This window comes from Fonsecaea multimorphosa (genome assembly GCF_000836435.1).
Source record: "Fonsecaea multimorphosa CBS 102226 unplaced genomic scaffold supercont1.8, whole genome shotgun sequence".
NCBI classification, from domain to species: Eukaryota; Fungi; Ascomycota; class Eurotiomycetes; order Chaetothyriales; family Herpotrichiellaceae; genus Fonsecaea; species Fonsecaea multimorphosa.
In genome coordinates, this window is record NW_015971642.1 from 195,500 (window position 1) to 213,085 (window position 17,586).

Consider the following 17,586-nt stretch of genomic DNA (forward strand, 5'->3'; position numbering starts at 1 on the left):
GACTGAGATGGACCACGGTCTTGACTGATATACCAGTTGGCTCGGTCGCCCTTGTCACAAAAGTGTTGTGCCATAATCTCAAGGTTACGGCGTATTTATGTTTAAGCGGGCTTCGATATCGTTGTCCGCGTTCTCTGTCATTGGAATCACTCATCTGCGAAGATCCAGCGTCCGCCATTCATCGCCTCTTGATACCGCCTCTCGATCTCCTCCCTCTGTCTCTGGCGTGCTTGCTCCTGATTCTCGTTTTGCTGCTGTGTGGATGGAATATCAACATCCCAGAACCCTGGGGGAGTAGATGGTAGCGCATAATTTGCCCTGTGCATCCTTCCATACTCCTTGGCCAGTGCGCTTGCTCGAGCCTCATGCACTAGATTCGCTCTCGCGAGAGGCGTCAATGAGCGTATCTTGTCCGTTGATCCGGGCCCAAGAAATTCGCGCAAAAGCTCGTCATCAGAGACGTTAGGATCCCGGGGTAGTGTCTCTGCCAGAACTCTGAACTTTGCACCACAACATTCCGGCCGCATACAACTTGGCAGACATTTCCTCGCTTCCTTGTTACGAACAACATCCTGGAATGCATAATCAAGACCTCCGGTGTATTTTGGATTGACTTTGAAGTGCGAAAGATCAAGTTGAAGGAGGGGCCGCGAACGGAGTGGCTCACTCTTCTCTGATGCTTTATCTGTAATGGGGCCTTTCCTGGCCGAATTGGGACGCGGAGGCACAACAGCAGCTGGTGTGGGTGCTGTCAGGAGTGTCTGCAAGCGCTGGCGGGGAGAATTATTTGGTTGACGACGTTTCTCACTCGGATTTTGGGTATCATCTCGATTGTGATCAATGCCATCTTCCGTAAGAGATGAGATAGCTTCCGCTCCTCGTTCGTTCAATCCTCTAGATTTGGACGTTCGAACAGTGCGACTTGCTGAGGGCACATTGGCTTCGATTTCTTGCAGCGGCTCCACTTTCTCTATACTGTTGACTCTCTGTCGCTTCCGACTGGCATTCCTGGTGGTTTGCTCATCCGAGGACACGATGGGAGAGGAGAGACATGGATTCTGTGAGCGCCTTCTTTCCTTGCGGAGCTGATTCTTCAAGCTGTCAATTTCTGCTTGCTTCTCTGCATCTTTCCGGAACAGCTGGTCCAATTGGGCTGCAAGCTCTGGCCCTTCCTGTTGCTTCTGATGATGTGCCTGACGCAACTCCTCGATCTCGTGCTTGAGCCTCTCATTTTCGCGTTTGAGACGATCAACAGTCCTGTTACTGCCCTCGAGTTGTCGTTGGAGTGCTTCGCTCTGCGTCAGGGCGAGAATAAGAGTTGACGTAAGCGAAAGCGTAGGAGTAGACATGTTGGATTTCGTGAACGACGCGGGTACTTAGGAGTTGTACCTCGTAGTCTTGGAACGGACGCGTCGTCGAGTCGTATATTCCTTAGTCAGCTGGCGGAGACGCTATGTGCAGTGGGGCAAGCTCCCGCCCAGATCTCCATCGTCCTTGGTGTTATCTTGATTGCGAAACTCTATCGAACATTCATGCGACCAGTCCATCCTGTGCCCTCGAGATGCCGAAACGGAGACGAAGCGAGGATGATATTGGCAAGCAGCCAGCCCCCGCGAAACGAAGTCGCACTGGGTCCAAGCGGAATCTGCTGGACATTAGCGACGAAATCCTTCTGCGGATCCTGTCATTTCTCCCTATTAAAGACCTGCTGAAGACCGAGTGGTAAGTCCTTTACCGGACCTGCTTGCTGGACTCTTGCTAATCCACCACAGTGTCTCGCGGCGCCTTAATTCTCTCGCTACCGATCGTGGAATCTGGAAGGTGAAATATATGCAAACATGGGTGCGACCGCGCTCGCGACGGATTCCTTCTGCAGGACCAGGGCGACAAGATCACTCGGTTGATTGGAAAAGCCAGTTCAGAATCAAATCAAATTGGGCAAAGGGCCAGGCTAAAGTAAAAGAGGTCGAGGTCGCTCGTCCACCGGCGCCACCTGTGATTGCGAAAGTCCATCGAGGCATGATATACACAGTCGATCCAGCAACTGGCTTGCGGGTTTGGTCGCAGAGAGACGTGATGAAGACACCAAGGGCGCAGATTTGGCTTCATGCGACGTCGGCAGCCACCTGCATGGCAGTAGAAACTATCGACGATACAGCCTATATCTCGCTTGGGTTCGATGATGGATCTCTCGCAATTTACCTCTACAACTATAGGGGTCAATTCGAGCATCGGTTTAGCCACCAGTCTGCCGATGGGCCTTTAGTGGCTATTTCTTTAGCCTTTCCCTACGTGATGACGGTCTCCAGAACAAAATACCTGAGCCTGTATCAGTGGGACTTAAGGGGGATTCGAGCCGGAGACGCCACCCATATATCGACCATTGCTCGACTTCAGTCCGATGCGTCCTTTGCGCCTGTTTCAGTATCTTTGAGACACGCACCATCCCAGGTCATTGCGACCATCGCCTATGCATTTAGCCGATTTCAGTCTGGATGGTGCATTGGGTTACAGGAGATCCGCTTGAGCACTGCCGGCAGACTTGTGGACAGCAGACTCGCGTCAACAATCGGACCGCCCTACACAGGTTGGAGCAAAGGGGATATGACCACTCGATCGACAAGCTCCCTGCCGTTGCCGCTGCACCCTCAGCTGATGAAACCGCCTACATCGCTTTCTTATCAACATCCGTTCCTGATCGGGACCTTGGCGGACAACACCATCATATCTTTTCTGGTGACTTCAAACGATGAGAAGCTAGAGATTAGCGCCGCAAGACGTCTTTGGGGCCACACATCGGCAGTCTCGGGCGCAGAAGTCAACAATCGGGGCAAGGCAGTGTCAATCAGCTCTCGAGGAGATGAAATGCGAGTTTGGGACCTGGAACCTGTGATGACCGCCGAAAGCCAGCCTCGGGCCAGCACTCGGATAACAGCCGTCGACGCACTTCCTGGTTCCGCTGGACTGTTGGCTCGGAGAGGTCCTGGGTTGCAATCTGCTCTGGGAGAGGTAAGACGCGAATTAGAGCTCATTAGACAGTGGGTTGGCTTCGATGATGAGCAGGTGGTGGTGCTGGGCGAACGAGATCAACGACAGATTATGGCATTATACGATTTTACGTAGCAGGTAAAGAGGGGTTTGAAAAATAAACAAATACGTATATGAAAGACCCTCAAGCTGCCAGGCTATCAAATTGTGACCGTGCTCGGTCCAACGAGATAGGCCCAAGTGTAGGTGGTATTACTGTCAAGCTGTACCTGGGTGTCCCTGTCTGGTGATGAACGGTCTTATCTGCGGCGACAACGAATAGCAGGCAAGGAAGCCCTGCGCGTGGCTTCGGGAATGACAGAAAAGGGTCTTGAACGATCCAGACCAACGGCTGAGGCACCAGAGGAGGGCAGTGCAATTATGCAGCGGGCAAATAGGTACCTAGGTACCTAGGCTGGTGCTAGGAAGGTAACCAGCGAGCCAGGTCTGTACCAGCTCGACCAGTACCGAGTAGAGCGCAGAGGGACACCATTGGAGAGCCATGGGCAGAGTTTTTGAGTCCCTATGGTCCCTTATTCCTAGTATGACGTTTTAGCACCAAGGACTTTCGTAGTAATTCTGCCAATCCACGCCGCCGGCCACTTTTTCTCCATCGCATTTTCTCCTCAGCTTTAGTTGACCGAGCGTTCACTTTGCACACAAACACCAACCTCCGACGCTCACGTTCTTTTTCCATCTTGTTCCTCTTGAGCTCGACAGCTGGTACGCTTCCACACTCTCTACCAATCCTGCAAGGGCTGTGTGTACTTGAAATTGAGAACTGATTGAATTTTCAGATTCGAAACAAGCACGCACCATCACCATGGAACGTGGCTGCTACAACTGCGGCGACTCTTCGCACCAGGTACTCGCGACTGTTATTCATTGACCCTACATCCCCTTACTTTACTTCAGGCACGCGATTGCCCCAAGAAAGGCACTCCAACCTGGTGAGTGAACCCGACCCGTTCAATCTGCGCTTTCACTTCAGGTTGACTGACATGGCAATAGTTATAACTGCGGAGGTACGTCGCACAAGTCACTCCCAGTCCCTGCTCTTACTTACCTCTTCCAAAGCCGAAGGACACGTCAGTCGAGAATGCACCGCTGCGCCTAAGCCAAAGTCTTGCTACAAATGTCAGTCCAAGTCTCGAACCGCGCTCTTGGGTCTCAGTCACAGATATTGATTCTCTCACAGGTGGGAATGAAGGACACTTTGCCCGCGACTGCCCCCAGGCTGGTCCTCCTGGAGGTGCAGGAGGTGGCTGGGGTAGCAGCGGCGCACAGTCGTACGGCGGCGGCGGCGGGTCGTCTCGAGAATGCTACCGTTGCGGAGGGCAGGGTCACATAGCGCGGTAGGCCATTGCTCTCTTGATATTGAATCGCACACCTGCTGATATACTCAGTGACTGTACTTCCGGCGGCAGTGGCGGCGGGTTCGGTGGCGGATTCAATCGCGGCGGCGGGGGTCAGACCTGCTATGTGAGAGATCCTTGCTTCGACAATGTTGAGATCAGTACTAACGGTCGGCAACCAGTCTTGTGGTGGCATCGGGCATATGTCTCGGTAAACAACGGTGGTCCTTCTGCACTATCTGTCTTGCTAACTGTGGACCAGTGACTGCACCCAGGGTCGGTCTCAGAAATGCTACGTATGTCTTCCCTGAGCCGCAACGCCGATCCATACACTGACATGGAGTGTAGAACTGTGGCGAACAAGGTCATCTCTCTCGCGACTGCCCATCTGAGCCCAGCTCTGAGCGCATCTGCTACAAATGTGAGATCACCCTTATATCATTGACAAACACTTCTAACAATGCACTCCAGGCAAGCAACCAGGACACTTGCAGTCCGCTTGCCCCAACTAGTTGACTTGCGCTAGCATCTTGACGAACCGAACACTACTTTTCCTTTCCTATCCAACTCACGCAAAAAAAATATGGTCCCTATGGATGGTTGATGATGTAATATCACGTCTCGAGCATCACGATGACATGACGGCACGCATTCGAGCAAATGACAAGCGGTTACGACAGACATTTCAATTTCCAGATTCGGCGATGGCTCAACATCCTAGGCGAACCATCAGTGGTTGGTGGAAGGGCCTTTCTGAACCCGGTGACGATGGGAAGAGATTTCGAAAAGGTCTTTGCAATGCAGGAGCAAGTGGACGATGGAGAAAGGAGAATCTTGAATGGATTTCGTCGGGAACGACCAGATTGCACGAGGACCGAGGACATTCAACAGATGAACCAGGCTGAGGGAGAGTCGGTATCGCTCGAAGGGGTAAAAGTTTCATTCGTTCAAGGGGTGAGCATTCCGCTCGGCGCACAGACATTTGAGGATCAAGCACTGTGGGCTTGGCGCCAGCAATGTGTAGAGGATCCCTAGCAGGTAGAGGTGAGGTCGAGACTGAGTCGGCTTCTCGGTGGATTGAGACGATTCATCTTGACAGAATCGATAGCAAAATGAGAGAGCTTGCCTTGCCTTTCGGCTTCTTTTTTGCCATGTCCTGTTATATCGGGGTAACTTTGGTAAAAAGATTCACCATCTGGACCTCGGACGGCCGTTCTTTTCCCCAGAGTAATTCCCTCAGTGGAGGCCGGCTTCGTGCGGTACCAGGAGACTCGTGAAGATACAAATACCTCGTAGGGAGCGTGGGAGCGTCGGAGCTTGGGAGTAGATATCATGCTGATTAGGGTAGTTGTCATTGAACATTGAGGTCGGCGAGTCGGATTGGCACAGTCCGGCCCCCGTCGCCCCCCGCCTCGTCAAGTTTCAGTTCTACGGGCGTCAACAGGCACAGCCACGGGCACCCACCTGCACCCCCGGGCACCCAAGGACCAACCCTCCAATCAAGCGCCGCCCATTCCAACGTCCCCTGGAGGCCTTGTCCGACAGCTACCCTCTGATTGCCCTCGAGTACGCGTCCTCCGCAGCAGCCAAGCGCACCAGCTTCAACCAAGGCTTCATCGCCCGCCGCTCGCTCGATTGTGATTCGCAGCCTTGTGCGGCCCGCTGCTATTTCTAGTTGCAGGATAAACATGCGCCCCAGTATTTTTCATTCCGTCCGACCTGCCTGCGGAAACCCAATGCCACGTACGTGCACGTCGCACGGAGGACACTACTGACGAGTCGACCCTGTCAGTCTATCCAGCCCCCTCTGTTTGAAACCTGGTAATTCTGAATTAATGGCTTCTCAATCCCTCCACGATGCCCTCCGGCTGTTTTTCCTCCCTTCCCCTCCATCTTCCTTCTCCCGGAAACTCACAACACATCCACGATTACTTCCACTCGATAAGCTAGGGACACATCCACTATGGCCAGGAGCTCAATCATCGCTCTAGCCACGGCAGCAGCCCTACTGGCAACGACGGCCAACGCGCAGTTTGGATACGGAGGTGGATTTGGATTTGGCAATGGCGACGGGGATGGCTGTCCCCCTTGGGCCAGCAACTGTGACAACAACAACTCAAACAATAGCGGCGACGACGGCAGCGGCTCCTCGTCGGCTGGGAGTGACCTCTCCCAGAGCTCCCTCTTCACCTCCGCAGCTGAATTCAGCCGGGCAACCCACATCTTGATCGCCCACGCCGTGCTGGCCTCTGCAGTCTGGGTCCTCTTCATCCCGTCACTTGCCATCTTGCTGCGTCTGAACCTCAAGAATCCCATTGTGCTCAGAATCCACGCCGTCGGCCAAATCCTGAGCTACATCATTTTCGTCGTCGCCGCGGGCATGGGTATCTGGCTTGCACAGCAGTCTCGCGACTTTGGCGTTTGGAACGACCCTCATCCGAAGCTGGGTCTTGCGATCCTGGCCCTCGCTTTCTTTCAACCAATTGTGAGTTTCTCAACCCCCCCTGGAGCTGCGTGGTTTGAGGACCTTGCTTGGACCGAGGCTCTCTCTTTCATCACCCTCTCCTCGCAATTCTGTCCATGTATGCTAACGCACAAACCCAGTTCGGTTCGATCCAACATTCAATCTACAAGAGACGCGCTCAGAACCTCCAAGCGGGGAAACCGACCAAATTGCCAGGCCGAACGACGCCCGGACGTGTTCACGTCTGGCTCGGCCGGCTCCTCATCATGCTCGGCATGATCAACGGCGGGCTAGGCATCAGGTTGGCGTCCTCCAGCCCGTTCCAGACCGATGCCACGTCCACCAAGGCAAAGATTGCTTACGGCGTCGTGGCGGCAACCATGTTTTTGCTCTACTTGGTCTTTGTGGTCAGCTTTGAGCTCAGGAAATCACGGACGAGCGCTGAGCAGGTCACGCGGAGCAGGGAACAGGTGGCGGCTAACAAGGATGGATTGCCCTCGTATGACGAGAGCGAGGAATCCGTGGGGAGGGGTTCCAGCAGACAAAGCTGAGCCTGCCTATGACGATTGGGCATCCGGACCTTTTTGAATGAGATTGACATACACGCGTGCTACAAAAAGTCTCCCAGTTTCCTCCGTACATTTTGATACACAGAAGACATGATAATGATATAATGGTACAATACAAGAACCTTTTTCTCACCAGATCCCCGGGATCAGCGCATAGGGCACCTCCCTCTTGACTTGCACCCATTGCTCGCCGTATTTCTTCGTCATGTACTCGTCCAGCACGGGGACAGCTCGCGCACCAAAGTCCCAGAGGAACCAACCTCCGATGGCGACACCCCAGAGAGGACCTCCGGCCGCCAGCGCATATCCCGCGCGCCACATCGAGTAGCCCGTGTACGAGACGTGACGGGCGATGGAGAACAGACCGCCGGTGTAGATCTTGCCTTGATTCTTGGGGTCGCTTTTGAAGTAGTGGCGTTGGACCTCGGAGACGGTCTCGCTCAGCAGGCCAGACACGTACAGCGCCGTGCCGACGTAGACGCTCCAGGGTGGGAAAAAAGTCGGGTTCTCCGCTGAAGCGAGATACAAGAGGGTGTTCAAGCTGTTGAACACGGTATTGAACACGCTGATGGCCACCGCCGCGCCAGGGTACACGGCTTCCCTGGCCGTGGAGAGTTTCCAAAAAATGTGCTTCGCGGCAGACCCGACGGACATGGCCCAGATGACCGTCTGGTATGGCGTTAGGCCTGTCACCGATGAGACAGGGCCGCCAGAGACGGGTGGTCGAGGGCTAGCAGGGAGGCCCAGCTTCGACGCCAGCTTGGGCAGAGGCGAGTGTAGCAGGAGGTGTCGTTGCAAGAGAGGGTCGAGAGCTCGGAGTCCAATCAACAGCGTGTTTCCGAGGAGGTCGCTGCCGTAGGACCCGCGACGGACCAGGTCGAGCGGCTTCTTCTTTTCCGCCATGCTAGCTAAGCCTCGATGTTGAAAAGGTAAGACGGGCTCTTGCTCGTAGAACGGATGTCAATTGAGGCACGCTGGCACGGAGTAGATGCCAAATGTCCAAACAGCCACCCGCTTGAGAAGCCCGGATCGGTTTTATCTCGGCCCAACCACGACAACGGATGGAGATTGTGAACCCTCCCTGCCCTTGCATGCGGTTCAGCAGAGTCAATGAAAAGAGCAAAATCTCTTTGCAGTCATCCAAAGAAGGGACATCATCTTCAGCCTGCATACCCTTCCAGCACGTGTGTCTAAAGGATCACTGACGGCTGGCAGCCCAGCTTCTGCTCTACCCAGATATGGCTGACACAGAAGGTTTTGTTATACGAGCAACTCCATACGGACTACTCCGTGCCCATTTTATATCAATTCACAACCAGTGATATCCTTTCCTCCTTCACTCGAGCTTCTCTACTGCTATTTTGCACTTAGATATGGCGGAGTCAGTCTTCGACGTAGGCCTTGGCCTCGAGGGTTCTCACGTACTGGTGACCGGGTCTTCAGGGGCCATTGGATCTGTTGTGGTCAAAGCATTCCTGGCAGCGGGTGCTTATGTGTCGGCATTTGATATCGTCGAGCCGCGGGAACTGATCCAGAATGAGCGACTGTACTTCCAACAGGTGGACATCACAGATGAGGCCAAGGTGGAGCAGGCCATGGAATCAGCCAGGACAAAATACGGGGTGTTAACAACATGTGTTTTGGCCGCCGGACTGGACTTGTCCTACTGTCCTCAGCACTCCCTTGTCGACATGCCGCTGAAAGCGTGGCAACGTGTGCTGAATGTCAATGTCGACGGGACGTTTCTGACCTGTCGAGCGTGGCTTCGTGGCATCAGAAGTCACGCAACGCCCCAGACCAGAAATATCTCTGCTGTTCTTTTCGGCAGCGAGGCAGGCACCTTTGGGGTTCCATTGTGCGCACCATACGCCGCTTCAAAATCGGCCATTCAATATGGCCTTGTCAAGTCCCTCGCTCGCGATGCCGTTACCATTCATTCACATTGCCGCATAAATGCGGTCGCCCCTGGACCTGTTGCCACAGCACAATTCCAAAAGGAATGCGACGACGATCCCTCTGCTTTGTGGCGTGAAGCCCAAGCAACCGTGGCATTACATCAACCGGTCCCGATTGAGGCGGTCGCGAGAGCCTGTCTATTCCTCGCGAGCGACAACTTTGCAGGCAATATCACTGGACAGGTGTTGCCGGTGGATTCTGGGAAGAGCGGCGCCCTCATGTGGCCAGAAGCACCATAGAGATAGCCCGACTTACCTCTAAAGCCATGCATTTGCAGCACAGACTGGGAAAGGAAAGTTTTCTTGTTCGGCCATGCAGCAACAAGGGAGGATTGGAGAGACCAACCATAATGCAAACCTTCTAGTGGGCCTCATCAACAACAGCAGTATCTCTTCACTTATTTTATCCATTTAGGCTGGAAGAACACCTATGGAGCCAGCCTGCCGGTTCAATGAAGAATATTGCTGTAGTCTGACAGGAGAGTAGGCTCGCAATGCGGTTCGAGATGCTGTCATCTATGCCGAAGCCAAGTGACGCTCTCATTGGACACTTCAATTTTCCAGGATTGGGCTTTGCCTGTCCTCCAAGGTTGAGGCATATTCTCATCCGCGGCGGGTAGCGGAATCTTGGCCGTCCCATTGACTTCTTCCCCCCTTTGGACAGCGTGGCCGTTTTGAGTCGGACCGTATTTTATGTCTGCAAGATGGCCTGACAGGCAGCATGAGAATCCATGTGTCCAGCTTCCGCTCCAGTGATTGGCAGGGAGCTAGGGCGAGACTTGCCCGGGACTTGAGCCACCTGTTGGGGGGAGACGGACAGAGTGTGATTGCGCAACCTAAGGCGGATAGAGCTCAACCTCTGACAGGACGAATCTTTGATAAGGAAAACAGGAAGGTAGATATCGGGATGGTCAGGAAGGAGGCTGGAGACTTGGAGCAGAGGTATCCTTCGAATTGAAAATATCCCACGTACACGTTGGGGGAGGCAAATGGAGACGAAAGAAGCTCGAACTTGTCAGCCTGTTCCAGCTTATTTGCAACGAGCAAAATCAGTTTCAATGTAGAGTTGAACGACTAAGAGACAAGCGATCTCAATGCAGAGTGTGACCACCTCTTCTTGTATTCTTCTAATGCTGGGGTTCCCCTCCGCTACATTGCGCAATTGTGAAAACTGCAGGGGTCTAGACGACTTTTCGCCATCTCATTATCGAACGAATATACCCGAGTGTGGCGGGAGCGGCGCAGGAGGATGCAAGGTGACAGCGTATTAGACCAGACATCGTGGGAATCGGAGCGAATTGGCGAGGCACATCATGCTGAAAGCAGGATCTTCACCCGCAGCCACTGGAAGAACGCAAAAACATGCAGCACCAATGCAGGTGTTGAAGAGAATTTGCGCCGCGACAATCAACGGCCAGTGGGAGGCTCCCAGGTGGGTGAGTGGGATGATGGACAAAACATGGAGAATGATGGAGGGGAGGGAAATACGGCGAGGCGGCTGCCCACTCAACAGCTTTGTGGCCAAGCCTGGACTAACGGAAGATGAACTAGGGTCGTCACACATTGCCCTCTCAAGGGCCAGTCCAGGGATCCTCTGGGCGTGCTCTAGGTGCCGTTCAGGCTGCCAGTTAAACTGAGCCCTGAGGAGCTCGGCGCAAGGAATGGCGAGCAGGCCCGGAAGGGCGCGTTGGAAGGCCGACTTGGGAGGACCGCCTTCCCACTTGTCAGGGCTCCGCCTCCACAATTTCGAGTTCCGTAATGGCAGACTAATCTACTACACAACTCTGTTCTTTCATCACCCGCAGGCCCTTACGTCCTTCTTTGCTCAACCGTTCTGTCATTTCGTACGCATCTGCCCTTGAGCCACCTATTTACGATCCTCACCATCTTGCACCACAGTTTGCCGCATTTCCTGTCTGTTTGAATCCACAGCTTGACCGTAAGTAACGATCCCACCAGCCACAGTCCGGACTTCGCACAAAACACCCGCCACAAGCAACCCAACGCAGCCGGACACCGTGGAAGCTCTTCCTACTCGAGCTCGATTCAAAAGAACCTAAAGGGCAGCCTTTTGCTCTCATTCCCTCCTTGATCCGCTTCGTCCTACATCCCTTAGGTCTATTTTGCGGTTGGGCTGGAGTAAGAGAATGGCATAGCGGTATTGCGGTGACGGGTTACAATTTGTGGCCTCTGGCTCTCAAAAGTTGCGACAGCATGGCGTCGGCCCAAGAAGATGATATGTATCTGTTCCAGACTGGCCTCGACCAAACCCCAGCATTTGCTGGTCAGGATTTCGACGCATTTCTGGAAACCCCGGCTCCCGACCTTGACCCCTCGGCATCGCCTCCCGGCTTCCTCAACCCGAATGACTTGACGATAAAACGCGAGGCTGACTCGTTCAGCCCGCTTCATCACAGCGATGCGTTTGCGCGTGCATCTAGGGGGTCTGCTTCAGGATCCAGCAGCTCGTCTTCCGAAGATCCTGCGGACCGCACACGCCACATGTCCGCTGCCTCGACAGCCTCCCCTCCAGCACACGATACATTACAGAGCAACTGGGGAAGCGGGATAAATGGAATTTCAATATCATCAGATGAGCCGCTGTTCGAGGACACCACCATGGCCGGCCTGGACCAAGATTTCGAGGCCAGTAATCAACAGATGGCTTCCGACTTCGACTTTGATACGGCAGCCAGTACACCTAGCGGGTTTGACGCAACAAATAAAAGCAATCAGGTCAAACCCTCGTTAGCTAAACAGCCATTTGACCGAAAAGTCGATTTCTCCCATTTTGGACAGCGGCCTCCTGCTGCCCAACTACCAAGCGGCCAAGCTCAGTTTTTCTTTGCTGGCTCCAGAGAGGCATCTCCTTTGAATGCGATGCTTCCATCTGCGCAAGGCCATTCCCCATGGAGCAAGCACTCTCCATCATCTGGCCTGGAGGAGACCTTCAACCATATCACCATGAATGGAGACTCACCTGGTAATGCGACATTCTCACCTAATCTACAATTTTCGACGGCTGGATTCACCTTTGACGCGGACTCCAGTGCGACACCTTCCACTTTCGCCAAAGATATCTCTTCTCCACCATCCACGGTCAATTCTGCCGAGGGGTCGCCGACTCTGACAGTACATCCCACCTCACTCAAATCCCGTGTCGAGACTCAGATACCGATCAAGATGACCCTTTCGTCACTCCCGGCCGGCGTTAAAAAACTGAGGCTCCCAAGGCACACAGTCTCCAAGCCCAAGTTCCTCGCCAAGCCAGAGGTTCCGCGGTCGCCAGAGATTTTGGAGCTTCACACGTCTCTGGTTTGTACGAGCGCCATGCAAGATAGGGTTAAATTACAACGGGCATTGGCACGTGCTAGGGGCGAAGAACAAGGCCAATTTACTCGGTCGAGCCCTGCTTCCACCGAGTCGAGCAGCTCGAAGGATGACGAGGACAAGCCTTTGAATGGCGGTGAGGTTCGCATTTGTACGGGATGCATACAACGGGAAAGGAAAAGGGCTTCGAGGAAGAAGCAGAAGAAGCCCGAGGAAGAGGAGCTTTTTCAGAGAGACGAAGAAAGGAGAGTGGTTGTTTTCAACACCAATGAAGTCAAAGATTGGGCAGAAGTTACCCATGAGCCCAACGACGCGCAAAATACCCCCCCTTCAGGAGCGGTGCAGGTGGAGCTACCCATGCGGATAGCCTGCTATTGTCGGCATCAAAACGAGAAAATGGGGTTCCAAGTGATATTCACAATCAAGGACTGTCGAGATAAGGTCATTGCTCAGGCCATGACCAACCCCATCATGATCACAGATGACCACAAAACCCACAATCCACCAGCGGTGACCCCGAATCAGCCGCCACCTTTGCCGACTCCAGGACCACAGTTGCCAGGAGCAGGCGTCTTCTCTAGTACTGATCAAGAGATACAGCCTCAGATCCAGGACGTCAATCCGAAAATGTCCAGGCAGGCATACTCCATGACCGATCTGCATGCATTGCAGCAGACTTTCACTCCCAAATTTCCAATGGCTGCCACGAATACTCCATACGCCATTCCATCTGCTGCCTCAAGCCAGGCAGTGGCCAATTTTATACCACGAAATCTCTCCAGACCTGCTTCTCCAAGCGGCCCGTCAGGTCCAACTTCGAAGAGAAGGAAGCAAAGCGGTTCCGGCAAATTGCCATCTGGCTTGACAATGACTCGGCTCGACACGTCGCAAGCGCTCCCTGGACCTTCCACCATGCCTAACACTGCCGCGTCGTCTCCATACGCTCCAAATATGGCATCGTACATTGGGCCAAACGACCGTTCATTTGCGATGCCTCCTGCTGCCCGCCCTACACCATATGGTAACAGTCCTCCAACGCCCAATGGAGTTGATCCCTCTTTTGCTGCCAATATCAATCGCTCAATAAGTCACGAAAACCTTACACGACAAGTAATGATATCGGCACCGCCATCACGTCAGCCAAGCAGGCCTGGTAGCCCCGGGTCTGCAAGGAACAGCTTCGGAGCAGCTGACGCCGCCTTCGGCCAAGCGGTCAACAATCAATTGATGGGACAACCTGCCCGACGGCCACCGCCGCTGATACACAAACTAGTCCCCTTTGAAGGCTCTGTGACTGGCGGCACCGAGGTCACACTGCTAGGGAATGGCTTTTACCAGGGTCTCGAAGTCATGTTCGGTGACACTGAGGCGACCACCACGACATTCTGGGGAGAAAAATGTTTGAACTGCATTGCACCTCCAGCTCTGCAGCCAGGTGTCGTGACTGTTATATTCAAGCACGATCATCCACAATATTCGTCAATGCCACAGCAATCCCAGCCTCGCCAGAACTTCTTTACTTACGTGGACGATAGAGAATTGGAGATGTTCCGGTTGGCGCTACGTACCCTTGGCAAGCAATTACAGCATCCAACTGATGACCCGTACTCGGCTGCCCAGCAGCTTTTGCAAGGGCAGTCTCATTCCATGTGGCTCGGACATAGCACTTACGGGGTAGGTGGAGGACATCAACGCGTACATAGGCAAATTGCTGGAGCTCCAATGGATACGCTCGAGTTGGAAGCTATGATGTTGCAGGTGCTGGAAGGGATGGACTCCCAAAGGCTTTTCAGAGCCCCAAGGTTTGATTTGCGCCGCCCATCTGGCCTCACCCTGCTGCACTTGGCAGCTTCATTAGGCCTCACGCGATTCGTCGCGGGACTGCTTGCGAGAGGAGCGGATCCCAATATGGTCGACAATAACGGCCACACACCTATGCATCATGCTGCAATGAACGGTCACACGCATGTGATCCACCGGCTGCGCTTGACAGGAGCAAATCACAAAGCCCGCAGCATTCGCCAGTTTACGCCTGCTGACCTTGCGACGTCTTTGCTTGCCTACCAGGCCACCATATCGCCCATGGAGCACTATCGGTCACGGAGCGCTGGAGGAACACCGATGCGACTACATAGTCGCAGCTCCTCTTCTCTTCGCTCATTCTGGGAGAATGCATCGAATCATTACGCAACCACTGACACGGATGACTCGGACGATTCGGACGATTTTGACGACGAGACGCCTACCAGAGTCACATCCGAAGAACCGGATCTCGCGCAGGTTCTCGGGCAGACTAACCGAATGCAAACGGTCAGTGTTCCTCCGTCCCGAAGGGGCAGCATGCCGCCCACGACGTCTCAAGCATCCAGTTTCCCTTCGGAGGATCTTCCAAATGCAGCACCAGCAGTAGCTCCAGCGTTCATGCTAGCCTGGCGGGATCATCTGATAACCCAACTACAACAGTTCAACGAGAACGCACAATCAGTGATGCCTAGTCTCGCCAACCTCAATGGACCTCTTGCCGCTATCCAGGAGTATCAGGCATACCCCATGATGCGCCGTGTAAGCGCGCTTTTCCCTCAACGCACAGGTTCTAGACAGCCACAACCCGGTCAGCGCGAGGGTTGGTGGGAGACCTTAACAGGCAGATCATCACCTCCTGCTCCATCTTCGCCTCCGGCATATAGCGATCTGTATCCAGAAGAGAAGGAAGGGACGGACCAGGACTGGACTATCAAGAAGACTTCCACTCTGCGAGCAGTAGCCGATGCAGCAGCGGACCTTCACTTTGAGCAGCAGACGGCCAGCAAGAACGCTGAAGGAAGCTCCACCTCCCAGACTGCTGCTGTCGTGATGAGAAAGCCAATTGAGAAAGTCGAGCTGAGCCGCGATCGGAAATTGTTCTTCTTCTGGGTAAGTGGCAGAAGGGCTAAGTCTTTCGTTCGCATGCTAACCTCTGACAGATCCCCTTACTTGCGATTGTTTTAGCATTGATGGTCCGGAACTCTGGTCTCACAGACATTTTCGCGTTGTCCAATAGCCGGTCACGGCCTCTTGCCAATCAAGAGGCGGTTGGGTTGTTTTAAAATGCTTTGGTCACAGAGAGGTCTTGTACGAGTCAACGGTGTACTGCAGTGAATGGGCAAGTTTTGCAAAAGGGAGTAGGACCAACAGGTGGAGGTTACGTAGTATCCCAGTCATCTATATGTGAACTAGCGCATTGAATTACATGGTCATTTTTGAGAATAACAGAAACACACCTGAAAGGTACCTAGTAGCCTGATGTCCTTGAGACCAGGACGCCCAAGGACGCCCCAAGCACTTCTTGTACAGTACTTGACCTTGAAGGATTGCCCTCGCCAATCGGATACACAGCTGCCAGTGGCGACAGATCCGAGCCGCTCTCGGCTACTGAAATCAAAGATCATGATGGAAAAAAAGTGCGCCATTTGGAGCTTGTACTCGGTACCTTTCCGACCCATTTTCAAGCCCTTTCCCACCACGTGGACGTGGACGTGCTGATTCGACCACCGCAGTTAGTGGTAGTGACCGGCACACGACTTCGATCCTCCTTCATCGCATCGCGTGTGCGAGTCAATGGTGGTTTTGCATCTCTCCAAGTGCAGGTGGTCGGCCCCTTGACCTCTCCGGTACCTGCAGGTGGCAGCTTCGAACATCTCCCAAAACATCCATTTGCGCGCACGGCGTTTCGAGGTCGCCATGGACGACGAAGCCGTAGAATACGAAAAGAGGCATGTGCATGAGGTGTACCAAGACATTGCAGGTCATTTCTCCTCCACTCGATACAAGGTTCGCAGGCCGCCTCCCCGGGGGATCTCACCAGCGCATCCAAGTTGATCAATTGCATGGCAGCCATGGCCCGTGGTCGACAAGTTCCTACGCAATCTGCCCGCCGGGTCAATAGGTCTGGACGTCGGGTGTGGAAACGGAAAGTACTTGGCCGTCAACAAGGATGTCTTTATTATTGCTTCGGATAGGTAAAGTTCAACAACACAGACTGAAAGATGCAACACCAGGCCTGCTAACTTTCCTGGAAGGTCCAACGCCCTTACGGAGATTGCCCGCCAACACCAGCCGCATAGCGCCATTGTCGCAGACATACTTAGCCTTCCTCATCCCGGTGATTTGTTTGATTTTGCTCTCTCCATTGCCGTTATACACCACCTGTCGTCCGGCGCGCGAAGAGTTCAGGCCATCAGAGAAATCTTGCAGACCCTTAAGCCACCCTCCAAATCAAACCGGGTGAATGGAGAAAGATGGGGGGGAGGAGGGGGCCAGGCATTGATATTCGTATGGGCACTGGAGCAGAAAGACAGTCGACGAGGTTGGGATCGCGGTCACGAGCAGGATGTGCTTGTGCCGTGGGTTCTCAAGTCCGATGTCAGATCCAAATCCAACTCCGAGGCTCCAGTCTCCAGTCCGCCGATCTCGACAACCTACCACCGATACTATCATTTGTATCGGGAAGGCGAGCTCCAAGAAGACGCCATGGCTGCTGGTGCCAGGATAGTCGAGTCGGGCTATGATCGAGATAATTGGTGGGTCATACTCGCTCGACAAGCCTGAGCCCTTAGTGTCTCTTTGCTGTGGTTCAGCACCGAAAGCCACCACCCATATGTACGATCAGACTCTGGAAGACGCAAATTGCGGTCAGTACCTAGACTCTCGGGTCTGGTCCCAGTCTCAGTGGTTGTCCCCTCATCCCAATGCAGCGTGGATGAAGCGTCACAGATCACATTATCCCTCTTTCGCAGCCGCCGCTTGCGACAGTCGGAGGTGTTGGGGTATCAAATCACTATATTACAGCTTTTTGCTGCCCATCACAGCAGGGGTGCTCAAAGCAAAACAAACAATCCATCATCAAA

At 53.7% G+C, this 17,586-nt stretch overlaps 8 protein-coding genes across 8 annotated transcripts; 6 read left to right on the top strand and 2 right to left on the bottom strand.

Moving 5' to 3' along the window:
• Window positions 1-146: 146 nt before the first annotated feature.
• On the bottom strand, window positions 147-1,349 carry Z520_04764 (uncharacterized protein; the record flags this gene model as incomplete). The annotated part of the gene is made up of 1 exon (XM_016775268.1): window positions 147-1,349. The coding sequence occupies one exon, from the start codon at window positions 1,347-1,349 to the stop codon at window positions 147-149; it is 1,203 nt and encodes a 400-aa protein (XP_016633311.1).
• A 212-nt stretch (window positions 1,350-1,561) lies between these two features.
• Window positions 1,562-3,123, top strand: Z520_04765 (uncharacterized protein; the record flags this gene model as incomplete). Its single annotated transcript, XM_016775269.1, has 2 exons — window positions 1,562-1,722; window positions 1,773-3,123. 2 exons carry the CDS (start codon window positions 1,562-1,564, stop codon window positions 3,121-3,123), a joined length of 1,512 nt encoding a protein of 503 aa, XP_016633312.1.
• A 727-nt stretch (window positions 3,124-3,850) lies between these two features.
• Z520_04766 (uncharacterized protein) lies at window positions 3,851-4,898 on the top strand (the record flags this gene model as incomplete). Its single annotated transcript, XM_016775270.1, has 9 exons — window positions 3,851-3,892; window positions 3,943-3,977; window positions 4,039-4,052; window positions 4,105-4,164; window positions 4,226-4,382; window positions 4,434-4,543; window positions 4,645-4,678; window positions 4,731-4,803; window positions 4,854-4,898. 9 exons carry the CDS (start codon window positions 3,851-3,853, stop codon window positions 4,896-4,898), a joined length of 570 nt encoding a protein of 189 aa, XP_016633313.1.
• A 1,447-nt stretch (window positions 4,899-6,345) lies between these two features.
• Window positions 6,346-7,397, top strand: Z520_04767 (uncharacterized protein; the record flags this gene model as incomplete). The annotated part of the gene is made up of 2 exons (XM_016775271.1): window positions 6,346-6,867; window positions 6,987-7,397. The coding sequence occupies 2 exons, from the start codon at window positions 6,346-6,348 to the stop codon at window positions 7,395-7,397; spliced, it is 933 nt and encodes a 310-aa protein (XP_016633314.1).
• Window positions 7,398-7,544: 147 nt separating this feature from the next.
• Z520_04768 (uncharacterized protein) lies at window positions 7,545-8,318 on the bottom strand (the record flags this gene model as incomplete). The annotated part of the gene is made up of 1 exon (XM_016775272.1): window positions 7,545-8,318. The coding sequence occupies one exon, from the start codon at window positions 8,316-8,318 to the stop codon at window positions 7,545-7,547; it is 774 nt and encodes a 257-aa protein (XP_016633315.1).
• Window positions 8,319-8,788: 470 nt separating this feature from the next.
• On the top strand, window positions 8,789-9,610 carry Z520_04769 (uncharacterized protein; the record flags this gene model as incomplete). The annotated part of the gene is made up of 1 exon (XM_016775273.1): window positions 8,789-9,610. The coding sequence occupies one exon, from the start codon at window positions 8,789-8,791 to the stop codon at window positions 9,608-9,610; it is 822 nt and encodes a 273-aa protein (XP_016633316.1).
• A 1,974-nt stretch (window positions 9,611-11,584) lies between these two features.
• On the top strand, window positions 11,585-15,786 carry Z520_04770 (uncharacterized protein; the record flags this gene model as incomplete). The annotated part of the gene is made up of 2 exons (XM_016775274.1): window positions 11,585-15,613; window positions 15,664-15,786. The coding sequence occupies 2 exons, from the start codon at window positions 11,585-11,587 to the stop codon at window positions 15,784-15,786; spliced, it is 4,152 nt and encodes a 1,383-aa protein (XP_016633317.1).
• A 634-nt stretch (window positions 15,787-16,420) lies between these two features.
• On the top strand, window positions 16,421-17,287 carry Z520_04771 (uncharacterized protein; the record flags this gene model as incomplete). The annotated part of the gene is made up of 3 exons (XM_016775275.1): window positions 16,421-16,510; window positions 16,574-16,698; window positions 16,759-17,287. The coding sequence occupies 3 exons, from the start codon at window positions 16,421-16,423 to the stop codon at window positions 17,285-17,287; spliced, it is 744 nt and encodes a 247-aa protein (XP_016633318.1).
• Window positions 17,288-17,586: the final 299 nt, after the last annotated feature.